Genomic DNA, 16,344 nt, shown 5'->3' with positions numbered 1-16,344 from the left:
ACGAACTAATGTCATGTTCAGCTTTGGGCCATGACGCGTGGCATTTTGTGACTGGCTACCTAATGGGAGCACGATAGAGTTGCATAATCCTGAGGAGTAGCAGAATAAAAGCAAAAGAGAAGAATAAAAAAGGATTTCTATATTTTTGTGGAGTTGATGCTTAGATATTTATTTAATGAAGATATCTTTAATTTATTTTTTTCAAAACGAAGACAATTTTTTTATTAAAGAATTTTATTTTTTTAAAAAAAAAATGACCTTTCGATAAAATTGATAATTAAAAACGTCCTTTTTAATTTTTACTCATATATTTTTTTTCCTAAGCACAACCTTTATGACCACGAGATGAACTAATCTCGGTCATCCGCGATCCAACGACTACGATCAATCTCACGTCGATCCTACGGCTATAAAAGGGAGCTTTACCATTCATGGTGATTTCAACAACAAGAACAAGAAGAGGGTTTCTTCAAAGCCCACAAATTCATCTTCCAGCTCGAGCAGCCATGAACAAGTCTACAATATCGAGCGGTCCACAATAGGAGAAATTATGAGAAAAATATGCGACAGGAAACAGGGAATCAAGGCGACGGATTTTGATGCTCGGCGTCGAGGCCTAAACGAGAAGGAAGTAGTCCGCCGCCGGAGAGACGCAGAGGATGACGTAGACGGCGTAGATGATGCCCGGGATGTAGCCGAGGATGGTCAGCACCACGCAGATCCAAAACTCCAGCTGCAGATTAAACCACCATTCGGATCATCATCATCAGAAGAAGAAGAAAAAAAAGAAGAAGAAGAAGAGGAAGGGGAAGATGGCGTACGCTGCAGCAGCCATGGCGGAAGCAGACGCCAACAGGGGGGAGGAGGATGGCGCAGAGGATCTCCAGGAACCTGCAGCAGCAACCTGCCATCACCTCGATCTCGATTTTCTTCTTCGCCTTCCTCGACCTCTCTCTTGTGGCTGTGGACTTGGAGAGGTATCTGTCGATCTCGATCGCCCTGTGAATTATTTAGATGAGACGGCCTTTTTTTAAAGAAAAAGTCGTTAATAGGAATTAAGATACTCACAAAATTAACCCTAGCCAAGCGCTATTGGCGTGATTGGGTGGGCCCCACACGGCTGACGAAGGAAAAGAGGTAATTTCAGGAGCCATCCCTGGGGTTGACAACAAGCAATCTGTAATTCTCGATGCATGACACAAAGAAGGTCTGATTGCTCGCTGACCTAGTTAACCACCGACCCAATAGGAGGTGAAGTATCTGACTCGAAACGACTTGACCTTTGTTCGACTTGCTTGTGGTGATGAATGACCAATATCTTGAGTTGATGCTGGATAAATATCGAAATTCAGATTTGAAAAAGTAGATCCAAACTAGTTTTAGTTTGGGAATTCAATCGAGTTTGAAAGGAAAATGAAAACAAATTTGGGAATTAATAAAAACTAAAAAAACAAATAAATGAAAAAGATGGAAGCCAAATGGATTGCTTTTACTTCACAAACATAAATGGAGGCATACAAACCCTCCCTCTATTGCAAGGGTGCAATCCTTGAGTATGTCTTCGTCGTACTCCCATAACTTAGTGTCCGCCTGTTTTCGAATTCACCCTCATTAAGAGAAGTGATTTGATAGGGAGATATCAGTTGTAGGGCGTCTAGAGCTGCCTTTGGAGGAGCCATCGGAATAGGTGACAGTGACGGCACTTGTAGATTCATGATATCTTCTTTTACTCGGCCAACCTCGACTAGTCCTCCGTTGATCTCCCGCTCGTCATAATTCACTTACATATTGTTGGCACTCCCGTGTAGAGTGAGTTTCTGTTTGGTGGTATGCGCAATAATGAACCACCTCGGAAGGCTCCCAACTTAACTTAGACGCCGGGGTCCTAGATTGTTGGCACTCCCAATGTGGGTCTAATCTTCTATAAAAAGGAAAAAAAACTTAGAAACATTTAAATCATCGCTAGGAATACCAAAAATAGTAATGAAGAACATATTTGGACTTCTTACCATTTTAGAAATCCACAGGACTTAAAATTGTTACAATCTAAGATCTATAGGTTGATCAATAGATTTCAGTCGAAACTCATTGCTTGACTTAAGGACATCATATTGTAATCATTTCAGGTCTTGTGGATTTCTAAAATTGCAAAGAGTTCAAATATGTTCTCCATTGTTATTTTCGACTTTCCTAGTGGTGAAATAAAAGTTTTGAAAAAATTAAATCTCTCTTATTTTTTTTCCTTTTTTGTTATTGTTGGGTCTGATATCTCCCCATATCAGGCCCAATGTGATCTTGATATGGGAATATATCAAACTCAATGTGGCTCTGATCTCCCATAAGAGACATGAGAAAAAATTTAAAAATATATATATATATTTTTTAAAACCTTTAGACCACCCCTAGAAATGCTGAAAATAACAATGGAAAACATATTTGGATTTCTTATAATTTTAGAAACTCACATGATCTAAAATGATTACAATCTGAGGTCTAAAGGTCAATCAATGAGTTTCGGTCAAAATCCATTGATCGACCTAGAGACCTCGGATTGCAACCATTTTAAGTCATGTGAGTTTCTAAAATTGTAAGGAGTCCAAAAAATACTCTATTACTATTTTTTAACTTTCCTAAGGGTGGTCGAGAGGTTTAAAAAAAAAAATTTCTTCTTTTTTTCCTTTATGTTAGGTCTGATATCTTCCCATATCATGCTCAACATAGACTTTATATGTTGGGTCTGATATGGGAAGATATCAAGTCTAACATGAGTCTGATCTCCCATAATAGGCCTGAGGAAAAAATTTTTAAAAAAAAGTGAGATTTTTTTTCAAAACCTCTAGATCACCTCTATGAAATTCTTTGCCATTTTAGAAATCTATAAGACCTAAAATGATTACAATATGAGATCTCTAAGTCGATCAGTTGATTTTGACCAAAATCACTTATTGATAAATCTACTTATTGATCTAGAGATCTTAAATTATAATCGTTTCAGGTCTTATATGAATTATATCAGACCCAACGTGATCTTTACATTATGGTTCTTTTGATTCCACCTTTAATTTATCTTATAAATTGTTTTAAGAAATTCTATTATATTTATATATAATTAACGATAGATATTGGCAATGATGATAAATAATTTTTATTAGTAACTAAAAAACATAAAGTTTTGAATATTATCATAAGGATTAATTTATATATATTCTTTCAGATCTAATTACAATTTAGAATATTTAAAGAACATTAAAATAGTCCCAATAGACAAAGAACACTAGATTTCTTAATTAAGCAAAAACATTAATTTTTAAGCAAAAACATTAAAAAAATTGTGATATTTTACTTTTGTAACCTGCATCAAAAGATAATATACAATAATAAAAATAATTTTTTTTAAAAAAGTTAGTAATGCATTAATATATATTTTTGGATTTAATTAAAATTTAAAATGTACCGAGATTTACTTTATTAAAATTTAGAATGCACGGAGAACTTGAAATCTAAAAAAGGTGAAACTCTTATTTTATTGATTAGGCTAAAATATAAATGTTGTAATATTTTAACTATTTTAGTTTGACTCTTATCTGAGAAACTATGACACTTTTATATTATTTATATTTTAGCTCAACAGGTACATGATATGAAATCATATCAGACTCATTTTAAAATGTTTAAGTAGATTGTTTAAGAGCATTTAAACCTCTCCAGATAAGTTAAAATAAACAATGGATAATAACGTTTGACTCCTTGTAACCTTAAAAATCTGTAGGATATGAAATAAGCACAATCGGACCTTTTTAACTCCATAAGTGGATTTTGATATGAAATTAATCCAATCGGACCGAAATCCACTGATGAACCTAGATAGGTTCAATTGGACCATTTCAGATCTTGTGGATTTATAAGGTTACAAGGAGTCAAAATGTGTTATCCATTGCTTATTTTAGTTTCTCAGAAGGTGATAAATATTAATAGAATAATCGACCAACAAATCCCAACGTGAGCTTAATATAATTCTATATCAAGTCCAACGTGGGCTTGATTTGAGATTTTTTAGTTGATTCTTCTAAAAATATTTTAACACCACTGAGAAGTCAAAATAAGTGATGGATAATACTATTTGACTCCTTGCAGGTTTAGAAATCCATAGGACCTGAAATGAATCAAATTGGACTTGTGTAAATTTATCAGTAAATTTCGATCAAAATAGATCTAGACATATCTGATTGGATTCATTTTAAGTTCTATAAATTTCTAAAACTGCAAGGAGTCAAACAATGTTATCTATTGCTTCTTTTGACATTTTTAGGGGTGTTAAAATGTTTAGAAGAATCAACTTCTCAGAAGACTTTTTAAGTTCATATTATCATTGACACAAAAGAGATGAAGAAAAAAAATGAAAGGAAAAAGAAGAAATGGGTGCATAAGAGGAAGGAGAAGAGAGAGAGAAATGATAGAAAAAAAAAAAAGAAAAATGGTTAAATTTGTCAAAATGATGAATGAAAAGAGCACTGTAAAAATTTACATCCTTTGGTAAATATCAAACAGAACCCGTCTTTTGATAAATTTAAAAATCCAAAGTATGTCTTTTGGTAAATCATAGTTGTAAAAACAAGAATACCTTACCACCAAGAGAAATAGAGAGATATAGGGAGCGTTTGGTTTAGGGTAATAGGAGTGGGGAATGAGAATGAGAATCATTGATTCTCATTGTTAATGTTTGAATTATAGGAATAGAAATACAAATAAGGGAATAAATCCTTGAAATTGGGTAATAACTCATTCCCATGTACCCCTCTTCAATGAGTCATTACCCTATTTTCATCAATCAAAATATTTCCTTATTCCAAAAATACCCTTGACTTAAAACTAAAATTTTCTCCATTAATATCAAATATCAAAATATATTTATTTATTTATTCTTTCATATCACTTATCTCTCCTTGTTCTCTCTCATTATATTTTCTCTCTCATCATTTTATCACACTTTCTTGCTCCTTAATCTCTCCTATCACACTCTCTTTCCTCTTTTTTTCTCATTACACTTTCTCTCTCATCATACTTTCTCTCTCCTCAATATCTTCCATCGCATTCTCTTCCTTCTTTTTTTTCCTCATCACACTTTCTCTCTCATCATGCTTTCTCTCTCCTCAATCTCTCCCATCACACTCTTTTTTCTCATCACACTTTCTCTCTCTTCTATCTCTCTTATCACACTTCCTCCTTTCGACCCCCAGTCACCTATCCTGCCCAGCATTAACCGTGATTTACTCCCTCTGGAATCTTGTGGGGCCGGGGCCAGGGGGCCGCTAGGGTGGCGGTTCCACCTTTTGCCACACTTCCTCCTTTTTTTCCTCAACACACTATCTCTCTCATTATATTTTCTCTCTCATCATACTTTCTCTCTCCTCAATCTCTCTTATCACACTTACTCCTTTTTCCTCAACACACTTTCTCTCTCATTATACTTTATCTCTCATCATACTTTCTCTCTCCTCAATCTCTCTTATCACACTTACTCCTTTTTCCTCAACACACTTTCTCTCTTATCATACTCTCTCTCTCCTCAATCTCTCCCATCATATTCACTGCTATCTTTTTCTCTCATCATACTTTCTCTCTCCTCAATCTCTCTCATGACACACTCTCTCCTCATTTTTTCTCACTATATATTTTCTCTCTCTTCATCCTCTCCTATCATACTTTCTCTCACATCATATTTTCTCTTATCATGCTCTCTCCAATCACACTCTCTTTTTTCATTTTCTCTCATCACACTTTCTCTCTCAGAAGATATACAACTAACCAAACATTACTTTTAAGAGTGATATCCATGCTCATACCCATTCCCATTCCACAATACAATGATTTCCATTCCGATTCCTATTCCTAGGAAAGAACCAAACGCCCATAAGTGGATTTTGATACCTCAAAAATCTGTAGGATCTGAAATAGGTACAATCGGACCTTTCTAGCTCCATAAGTGGATTTTGATATGAAATTAATCCAATCGGACCGAAACCCACTGATGAACCTAGATAGGTTCAATTGGACCATTTCAGATCTTGTGGATTTATAAGGTTACAAGGAGTCAAAATGTGTTATCCATTGCTTATTTTAGTTTCTCAGAAGGTGATAAATATTAATAAAATAATCGACCAACAAATCCCAACGTGAGCTTAATATAATTCTATATCAAGCCCAACGTGGGCTTGATTTGAGATTTTTTAGTTGATTCTTCTAAAAATATTTTAACACCACTGAGAAGTCAAAATAAGTGATGGATAATACTATTTGACTCCTTGCAGATTTAGAAATCCATAGGACATGAAATGAATCAAATTGGACTTGTGTAAATTTATCAGTAAATTTCGATCAAAATAGATCTAGACATATCTGATTGGATTCATTTTAAGTTCTATAAATTTCTAAAATTGCAAGGAGTCAAACAATGTTATCTATTGCTTCTTTTGACATTTTTAGGGGTGTTAAAATGTTTAGAAGAATCAACTTCTCAGAAGACTTTTTAAGTTCATATTATCATTGACACAAAAGAGATGAAGAAAAAAAATGAAAGGAAAAAGAAGAAATGTGTGCATAAGAGGAAGGAGAAGAGAGAGAGAAATGATAGAAAAAAAAAAAAAGAAAAATGGTTAAATTTGTCAAAATGATGAATGAAAAGAGCACTGTAAAAATTTACATTCTTTCGCAAATATCAAACAGAACCCGTCTTTTGATAAATTTAAAAATCCAAAGTATGTCTTTTGGTAAATCATAGTTGTAAAAACAAGAATACCTTACCGCCAAGAGAAATAGAGAGATATAGTTGTCACATAATTGTGTTGAACCTCGAATTATTTAAAGCTATAACTTTCCATTATGGAAAATTTGTGCATGGAGAATATTAAATGAGTGGGAAAGAAACATTCGATGACTTTCCCTAAAAAGGAACAAGACAGTTATAATTGAATATGACTTCTAGAACCAAATGCCAAAGGCCACCATTAAAGTTTCACACAGCTCGTCCAACTCATAACGTGTGTATTGTTTTTAACTTTGACTGAGGGGAGGACTCTCCTCATTGAACCTTTGACTTTGACGAGGAGTGTTGACCTCATGAATCGAATGATGGTGTTAGAACTCAATCTGTGTAATAATCATCTGAGTATGATTTATGAATGAACACTACTGCATACAATTTAGGAGTATGAGTATGAAATTGAAGGAGAATGGCAGTAATCAATCAAGCATCAGCAGCCATGAACAGAGTGAAGAGAGAAAAATGATACTTAGCACTTGAAGATGTGCACCAGCAGCGAGAACCCTTCTGGCTTCTGCAATTCCAGCTCCTCGAGACTCGACCACCCCGTCACCGTCGAGCTGCTCGCCGTGGATGCAGAAGAGGCCGACGACGAGCTCCGACTCCTATGCTGACGCCAACGAGGAGGAGTTGCCACTCTATCTGCTGCGCCATAGCCAGTGTTGGTCTCGGTCTCCTCGAAGGCGGGAACTTTGTGGATTCCGTTCCTTGAATCCTCATCAAAGGAGAGATCTTTGACTGAGCTGTTCGGCGACACGTCATCCTCGAATCGGAACAAGAACACGGCGCACACCCTCGCCGCCGCGGCGTCGCTGCTGGGGGAGGCCTTGCTCTTGAATAACCAGTCGTGGAGGTCCCAGGAGACTTGCATCCAAGTGCCGCCCTCGATCTCCAGCCTCTCATTCCCTCGGAACTTCCATTGGAGGCAGCGGACGTGGAAAACTTGCTCGCCGTCGACGGCCACCGACATCCTAGAATCCCGTCCGCCTTCCTTGGCACCCAAGTCGATCGAGATCTCCCGCTCCCGGCGTCCACACAGCGCCACTGTGTGGTACGTGCCCCTGCCGCCAAGGTCCTCTACCGCTGCCAGCTCCCGACGCGCGGCCAGAGGCGGAAGCAAAAAGGGGGCTTTTGGCCGCCGAGCTCGCGTTTTCCTGTACGCCTCCTCGACGAGGTCGCCGGCGACGACGAGCATCACGCCATCGACCGCGACAGCGACGAAGAACCCCCCGGCGGGCTCGGGGCGGACCGATCGGCCCGACGAGAAAACCGCCCGCGAGAGATCCCACGCGAAATCAACGCGGCGGCGGTCCCTGACGCGAAACCGCCGCGATCCCCTCCGCCCCCACAAGAACGACGGCCGTATGGAAAACGTAAAGTGCTCGTCATCGGAGAGGCGAATTTCGGCGCGGAGGGCGAGACCAAAGGCGGCGCGGGACCATGTGAGGGCGGCCGGGCCGCGACGGGTCTCGTAGATCGAAGTCGTAAAACTTGGCCCGGCGCCCGTCGACGGTGACTCCGATGCGGCGAGCCCGAAGCAGGCTGCCAATCGGAGAGCCATGCGCTCCTCCGGCCTCCGAATCGGATCGCGATCGGATCGAGAAGAAAGGTAGGGTTTTGATCGACAAACGGAGATTTGCAGGACGAATTAGACGTTCGCGTTCTTGCTCGTAAACCGCCCTTCGGATGCCTCTTTGCCTTTATAGAGAGAGGGCTCCGTCAATAGGAATGCACCATGTGGGGCCCAATGGACCCTAGGGCTCACTCTCTTGGTTTCTTTTTAACGTTGGTTAGGGTTTTATAAATACTCTTGGCCGGTTGCAATTCCATGGTAGAATCATAAAGGCATTGGTCAAACATAAAGGTGGACTTTGGTTGGGGGTTGACCTTGAACCAATAAATTGGTGAAGAAAACGACTTGTCCAATAGGAAGAGATCTACAAGGAACCTTTCATTTTGAAAGATGAGCTACAGATGTATAAGTTTGAAGGGGGGCGAAGTTTCTCATGAGTTTTAGGGTTTCATTGTTGTGATACTTGGCTAATTATTCGGATTTCAGATTGTCTGGCCATGTGTCTCGACTGAGATTCAGCCCATTTTATGACAAGTCGTGGTGTAATTCTCCTTTCTCGCATTTGATATGTGTTGCCAACCAATGTCCAATGATTCTAAATATCTTAGGCATTAATCTAGTTTACGACCGCAAGATGTGTCTATTTATGTCTCTGAACTCAAAATGTGAATCTATTTATTTCGCAGACTTATCACGATGAGGGAGAATATTACTAATATTCTATATTATATAACAAATTTTCACAAACCCAATTCATTGTATTACTAATACATTATTTTTTAAATGTGCATCTTAAATAAAAATAAACTAAGTATTTAAATTAAAAACATTTATCTTCTATTTTTTCAGAAACAATTTTATTTAATTTTCTGATGAGATGCCCAAGTTAGTTGTCAATTGGTTCTCTAGATTTCAAGGAGCAATTGTTAATCACTTTGCCTTGCTTTCCGCATGAATTCATGGCAATATGCACTGCACCAAGACTTACAGCTACCAGCCATCTCATTAACATATTTTAAAAGTAAAATAAAACATTAACAAAAGAAATATTTAAACTTCCAATATATAAATATTATAATAAAATATCAGTTTAAATTTACTCCATATTTTGAAAATTATAAAAACTTTTCCTATGTTAAAAAAGGCGACTTCCTCACCCTAAATGCTCCTCACCATAGATAAAGACTTGACTCACTAGATATAAGAATTTAATTCCATGCTCTTATATAAGAATCTATCATCCAAATTCCAACTCAGCTATACTCATAGATTCCAACTCAGCTATACTCATAGAGACTACATGAACCACTTTTTTAATTGTTAATAAAAAATATTCTACTTATGTTGCCTAATCTTAAGAGTCCAACGACCTGTCAATCCCACGTTTTTAATTCAACCACCATTAAAAAAAAAATCTTCTATTAATTCATCAAAATTGAAAAAACTCTATGTGATTGCATCATTGCCCCAAGATTGCATCAACTACTTCCATTCACAATAAAAGATAATATTGTTCACCCCAAACAGTCTAATATAAGCAAGTAAATCATGAAAAGAACATTTTATCCGAGCACAACAACTCTTTATAAGAAAAGGTTAAATAACCAACAAGACATTTGAAACCCGCAAAAAAATAGAAAACTTGCATCAACCACGTACTTTTATAGTAAAAAATGATACTTACCCTTCCTACATAAATTAACCACTTGCCCCGTTATAACAAAATAATCACCCTCTAACCAACTAGATACCCAATAGGGATTCATCATCAACCACTTGAACCACGATTGCAGTGTTTATTATTAGTTGTTGCAATCTACCACAAAATATTTTTTGCACTCATTTGAAGACTAGGAAGCGATACCAGACACAATGTGGAGCTTGCAAAAGTTTGATAGAACACTCGGTAAGCAAAATGATGAAACCAGGAAGTTGAGAATAATATCACAGGTGATCAAAAGCTAAATTTAAGTACAAAATCATGATTCTGAGGTAAATCAGCAAAAACAAGAAAAAAAACACAAACTATTGATAAGGAAGACGATGATTGCTCATTTCTTCTTTCCTGCCTTAGCAGCATCTCCTGCCTTTGTCTGTAAATTGAAACATGAAAAAACAGTAAGCATCTCTAGTGAGGTATTCCAAACAGGTCACCTGGTGTTAATTAATGAAGATCTATCTAGGGTTAGCTCACTACTCGAGATCTAAATTTTAAAAAAAGTTATAATATCTGACGGGGTGTTACCTTCTTAACGCCGCGGATCTTCTTTGTCCTGTTTTTCCTTTCCTTCATCTGCTTCCTGGATTTTTCTACCTTAGTTGCAAGGCCATTCTGTCAAACACAGCGCAGATAGTAAAATTAGCTTTACTAATGCTAAAAAGGATGGCAATTTTTCTCAGAACACAAGTCTATGCTAACAAACTATTAACAATCTTTGAGCCATTTTCAGTCACTCTGAAATGCAAATTGTGAAAATGCTGAGGATTTTGACGGCTTTAAGTTTTCATAAGCATCTCGTCAAATTCTGGAACAACTGGCTGCTGTTTATAGTCTAAGCTTGAAAATAACATTAATCTCGCAGAGTAAGTAATATACTAACAAACATGGTAAAACTTTCAAATGATTCATACAAGCACTAATATTCTGAATAATCTCTACAATTAACCACAACCAATAACCTAAACAGAGACTTGCAAAAAAAAAACAGATTTTATAAGTGTGTAAGATATTGTCTCGAGACCATAAACACCATCATCCAGATAACAGTAATAATTTGTAGCATTCTGGGATCAATCTGAAATCTAGAATATGAAAACGTTATGAATTCTGAGACATTTTTTTAAAAGTTTATATAGAGCACCTTCCTTAACTTCTGCAACAACTAACCATCGTTTATGTTCAAAATTTGCACTATAATATTACTCTCGTACCAGAGATAAAGCGACATAGAAAATAAAAAACTAGGCAAAATTTTCAAAGATAAATAAACTGATCTTCCAACTAAGTATAATTAACCACATCCAATAAACTAAACAGAGTATCCACAAAAAAAAAAGATTTGGATAACAGATGACAAACAATAATTACTGCAATCCAGATAACAAACAATAATTTGTAAACTTCTGAGGTCACAAGATGGAGAGAAAGAGGCACATCCTAATGAGCCGATACTTGGGCTCGTACTTCTTTGCATTTTGCCATGATAAAACAAGAACAAGTCTTCCAACTATTTTCTACGGTTAATAACATCCAATAAGCTTAACAGAGAATCGTTAAAAATAAGATTTTGAAGGAAGATTAGCCAAGAAGGTATTATAGCAGGAATATAAGCACCATGATCTAGATAACAAACAACAATTTAAACATTCCGGAGAAACGAGATGGCAATTAAGAGGCATACCCTAATAAGCCGATACTTGGGCTCATACTTCTTTGCATTCTCTAAGGTGTCATAGATCAAACCGAATCCCGTCGATTTGCCACCTCCAAAGTGGGTCCGGAATTTGAACACAAAGATTGTATTAGGATCCTTCACTTCATAAAGGTTCGCCAACTTCTCTTTCAATTCCGCCTAAACCACACAAAACAGAAATCGTACCAGTTCAATTCCAACAGCAAGAAAGGACTTCCACACCCAAAGCGAGGCGAATATGTAGAATAGAGCGTACCTTGGAGACGTTGGCTCTCCCAGGGTGAAGAACATCGATGACCTGAAACCAACCAAGATAAATCACAAAAAAAGGCTTCTACAATATTAGAGCAAAAGGGAGCGAAGGGCCTAAGAAACCAACGAATTGCTTCCTGGAAAGAAGGCGATTGGTCATGAACTTGCGGGTGCGAATGGTGACCGCCTTCGAATCTGCCATCTCCTCGCTCTCTCTCTCTCTCTCTCTCTCTCTCTCTGTGCAACGAGCGGCGACGGGAAGACGCAAAGGTACCTTGTATAAACCCTAATCGTGACGTCGTCCTTATATAGCATGCCACAGTGGGAGTTTAATGGGTCCGAATACTGATCCAGCGGCGGCCCAATTATTAAATTGGGCCAGGGCCGTTATCTGAAATAATATGATTTAATTAATTTTAGGGTAAAAATTAAAAAGCCACTTGATAACTAACTACGGACAATAACTACAACAACAATAAAAATTTATCTCATTAGATTAAGGTTGCAAACAAATCAAACTGATTCGTGAATTTTTTTAACTAATTCAAATAACGTTTGATTCGTATTCGATATTATCGAATTGGAGTCAAACTTGAACCTATTCGATAAAATTTCAAGTTGAACTCTAATCTATAATATCGAATTGGAGTTAAACTTGAACCTATTCGGTAAAATTTCAAGTTAAATTCTAATCTATAATATTTTGTTTGACTGTTCACGAGCCGCTAGTGAGTTTTGTATAATTTTATTATATATTTATTATTTTCTAATATGTTATTCAATAAATGTATTGTAATGGGTTTAAAACTTTGAACTTGATGAGTAAGTGTAACAAGTGGATAATGCTTAATGGGTTAATGATTTATGGGTTAATGGATTAGGAAAAAAAATAGTAATCCCAATTAGGCTCTGTTTACTTGGGAGAATGGAAAACAAAATTAAGGAAAAGTTTCCACGGTGGAAAAATTTCCGCCGTTTACTTCATTAATATTTTCCGAAGGAAAAGTAACGCAATCCATCAGCGGATAATTTTGGAGCCAAAATCGATCACCTCAAAATCGGACGGAAAGCAACGGATGGAAAAAAAAATGATGCATGTACCCCTTTTACATTCACAAAATTACACCATATACCAAAAAAAATGACGCATGTAGCCTTTTTAACTCACAAAATTACACTATGTACCAAAAAAATGACGCATGCACCCTTTTTTATTTACAAAATTACATCATAAGTATTCACCTTCCTCTATCAAGGTAAACAAGTGTGCAAAGGAAAAGATTTCTTTACCCTTTCTTTTCTCTTCCTCCAAAGATAACTTTCTATCGTTGATTCTTTTCCTTTCCTCATCCACACTCTAGAGTAAACATAGCATTAGTCTCATTCACTATCCCTGAGGGTGATTGACCCGGCCCCACAGTAGTTTTTCACTCGCCACTAAGATAAATTGAAAAGCGCATGCGACGGTCAGCACAGAAGTTCAACATCCTTTGGTTGTGCCCTCCATTTGAAGGAAAAATTCCTACAAATATATCATTGTTAGGGATCGAACCGCATGTACTTAAGTGACAACCTGGATGTCCTACCATGCTACCATAACTCCAGGGACGTGGGTTAATGGATTAGAGCATCCATAATGGATGCATTAATCGAATGTTATAACGTCCTCTTAATGTTAACACTATTATAAAAAGGTATTATAATACCCCTTCACTTGAACGCGTTCAAAATATTGAACGTGTTCAAGCAAACGTGAAGTGGTGGCTGCCTCCACCCGTGTGTTTTTTTGTTATTTTTTTAATTTTATTTATTTAAAAATTATAAATTATAATATTATTTTTTAAAAATAGTAAAAATATTTTTTTAAGTAAGATTATTATTAAAAAATAATAATAATTTTAATATTTTAAAATATATTTATTTAATATGATATAATTTTAAGATGATTGAATTGACTGTGGGACCCATAAATAATAGGTGTTAATGTTAAAAGAAATGCGGGTGAAAGATATATGTTGTTATAATGAGTATGTGACAGTGGACTCATACTTTTTGATTAGGTGATGCCCTTATGAGTTAATGGATAATAGTTTATATTTATATTATAACCAGTCCTTTTACTAATCGGTTAACCTTAATCTTTCCACAAAACAAGTGCGAAGGAATTCATATGAGCGGAAGGTAGCTAGGGTTACTAACATGCGATTGTGTTTCAAGTGCAAAAGAGTGTTGAGGTTAAAGATTGAAGGCGATAGGGTAGTGCGATTGTGCTTCAAGTCCTAAGGATCTAGAGTTGGTGTTGGAGAGGGAGAAGGCGTCGGGGGACTACTTCTTCTGCATTGCTAACATCGAGAGCTCCTAGCGGCTCTGCTACCGCCCCTCTATAATAAGATTAAGTGCAACTTCTCTTGCTCTCACTGCTAGCGTTGACTATCTCTTCTATGTTACCAACGTCGAGAGCTCCTGGTGGTTTTGTTGCCTCCCCTTTGTCGAAAGATCAATCGTAATTTCTCTTGTTTTCACTACTTAATGAAGACCACACGGAAGCTCTCTTCATCCCCACGTACTTTTGCTTAGAAAAACTTAAGATGTATGTCTTTTTTTCCTCCTCAATATATAATTTTTCTTTGAAGTATATATTTGATTCAATACTTTTCTTAGTTATTTTTTCCCTTTTTTGCGGAATAATTTATTTTCTATTTTTCTTTAATCTTTCTGTTTATTTTTTCCTGAAATAGTTGTTAAATATTGATTTTTAATGCAATAGTTATTGAATTTGATAACTTTAGAGTTATAATTTTACATATTTAATACAACAATGTTTTCATGTAAGTTATTTGTATGATTCATGTCTTATGCTTGAAGATATGTTGATTAGGATTTAAAATACTTTGAATAATTTATTTCATTGTTAATATTTTTCGGTTATACTTTCTCTTTTGATTTATAAAGAATATGGTTGATTCTTCTCTAGCAGCAAATTTAGTTATTCAAATTTCATTAGATTCAAAAGAAACCCCAGAAGAAATAATAGATAAATGAGATAATGTGACTAACAATTTAATTGAGGACAATAATTTACTTCACAAGTCAAAGAAACAAAAGAGGTTTCAAGTATGGTCAGACATGATTGAGGTTGAGGATCCAAATAGTGATGAGTACAAGTGTCAACATTGTAATCTATTCTTCGCAAAAATGAAGTCTACTACTACAACACACTTAAAATGACACTTGAATCATTGTACTAAACACTTGAAGTTCTACAAAGAAACTTGAAGATAAACTCAAACAACAACAACTATTGTTAGGCTTCGAAAGTGTTGAAACAACTATGCCACCTTTGTTAATTGATGAAAACTTTTGTATGGAACGAATGAAAGAAGTAGCTGCCTCATAGATCCTAATGCATGAACATCCATTTATAATATTATAAGAAGAGGTTTTAATATGTTTTGTAGACGTGGAATGCCTGAGTGGACTTATATATTACGAACAACAACAAAAAATAGTTATTTTACAATATACGAAGTTGAAAAGTAAAAATTACATGGTTTGCTGAAAAAAGTAACAAAGATTAGTCTCACGATAGATTTATGGAAGTAAGAAAAATAGAACACATGATTATCACTGGTCACTGGATTGACTCTTCGTAGAAATTGAATAAATGTATTCTCAATTTTTTTTTTTTCATATTCCTCCTCTTTGTGGTGGTCCTCAAATTTAAGATACTCTTCTAAATTGTGCAAGGGGCATGACAAATTTAAAATAAGATATAGCGGAGGGGGGGGGGGGGGGGGGGAGATTATTCCATATTCGGTGTTGTGCATATATATTAAATCTTAGAAGAAAAAAAATGTGGAACCGTCACATCAGCGGCCTCCTAGAGCCGGTCCCACGGATATGGAGGGAGGTAAATGCAGGTACACAGGTGGAAAGTGCATGGCGGAGATGTTAACCCCAGGTAGTGACACCCCGGGGATCGACCCCTGGACCTTTCAGCCACATAACCATTCACTCTCCATCTGTGCTACGCCCTGGGGACATATATATTAAATCATAGGGCATCTCCTATGGGGGATATTTGGAGAAAATATTTCTCCAAATATCCCCTCTCTCAAATATCCCCCATTGTGGGGGATATTTGAAAGGAGAATAGAAATTGCCGGGCACAACTTTGTGCCCGGTGATTTCATTGTAGGTGGCATGAAAGTGGACCCCACAAGTTGTAATTGAGAGATAAAAAATATTTGGTAGGTGGGACCCATAAATATTTGGTCAGGGGATAT

The 16,344-nt window shown here is 36.5% G+C and overlaps 3 protein-coding genes across 3 annotated transcripts; all 3 read right to left on the bottom strand.

Annotated features, from left to right (window-relative positions):
• Positions 1-408: 408 nt before the first annotated feature.
• LOC122037460 (hydrophobic protein RCI2A-like) lies at positions 409-1,013 on the bottom strand. The gene is made up of 2 exons (XM_042596957.1): positions 822-1,013; positions 409-733 (listed from the first exon to the last, which is right to left on the bottom strand). The coding sequence occupies exons 1-2, from the start codon at positions 909-911 to the stop codon at positions 617-619; spliced, it is 207 nt and encodes a 68-aa protein (XP_042452891.1). The 5' UTR covers positions 912-1,013; the 3' UTR covers positions 409-616.
• A 6,136-nt stretch (positions 1,014-7,149) lies between these two features.
• LOC122037461 lies at positions 7,150-8,583 on the bottom strand. Its single transcript, XM_042596958.1, has one exon. It carries the CDS (start codon positions 8,379-8,381, stop codon positions 7,290-7,292), a length of 1,092 nt encoding a protein of 363 aa, XP_042452892.1. The 5' UTR covers positions 8,382-8,583; the 3' UTR covers positions 7,150-7,289.
• Positions 8,584-10,325: 1,742 nt separating this feature from the next.
• LOC122037448 (40S ribosomal protein S24-1) lies at positions 10,326-12,356 on the bottom strand. Its single transcript, XM_042596925.1, has 5 exons — positions 12,186-12,356; positions 12,063-12,104; positions 11,795-11,965; positions 10,639-10,725; positions 10,326-10,486 (listed from the first exon to the last, which is right to left on the bottom strand). Exons 1-5 carry the CDS (start codon positions 12,258-12,260, stop codon positions 10,445-10,447), a joined length of 417 nt encoding a protein of 138 aa, XP_042452859.1. The 5' UTR covers positions 12,261-12,356; the 3' UTR covers positions 10,326-10,444.
• Between the last annotated feature and the right edge of the window lie 3,988 nt (positions 12,357-16,344).

Source organism: Zingiber officinale, unplaced genomic scaffold (genome assembly GCF_018446385.1).
Source record: "Zingiber officinale cultivar Zhangliang unplaced genomic scaffold, Zo_v1.1 ctg45, whole genome shotgun sequence".
Classification (NCBI taxonomy): domain Eukaryota; kingdom Viridiplantae; phylum Streptophyta; class Magnoliopsida; order Zingiberales; family Zingiberaceae; genus Zingiber; species Zingiber officinale.
This window is presented reverse-complemented; position numbering and strand designations above follow the sequence as displayed.

What these genes read in the sequence shown, in the direction of transcription:
- LOC122037460 (XM_042596957.1), bottom strand. Translation starts at nt 911, where the DNA reads ATGGCAGGTTGCTGCTGCAGGTTCCTGGAGATCCTCTGCGCCATCCTC. An exon ending in TCCGCCATGGCTGCTGCAGC is followed by an intron (nt 734 to 821) that starts GTACGCCATCTT and finishes TTTAATCTGCAG; the next exon opens with CTGGAGTTTTGGATCTGCGT.
- LOC122037461 (XM_042596958.1), bottom strand. Translation starts at nt 8,381, where the DNA reads ATGGCTCTCCGATTGGCAGCCTGCTTCGGGCTCGCCGCATCGGAGTCA.
- LOC122037448 (XM_042596925.1), bottom strand. Translation starts at nt 12,260, where the DNA reads ATGGCAGATTCGAAGGCGGTCACCATTCGCACCCGCAAGTTCATGACC. An exon ending in GGAGAGCCAACGTCTCCAAG is followed by an intron (nt 11,966 to 12,062) that starts GTACGCTCTATT and finishes TGTGTGGTTTAG; the next exon opens with GCGGAATTGAAAGAGAAGTT. An exon ending in AGATCCGCGGCGTTAAGAAG is followed by an intron (nt 10,487 to 10,638) that starts GTAACACCCCGT and finishes TTCAATTTACAG; the next exon opens with ACAAAGGCAGGAGATGCTGC.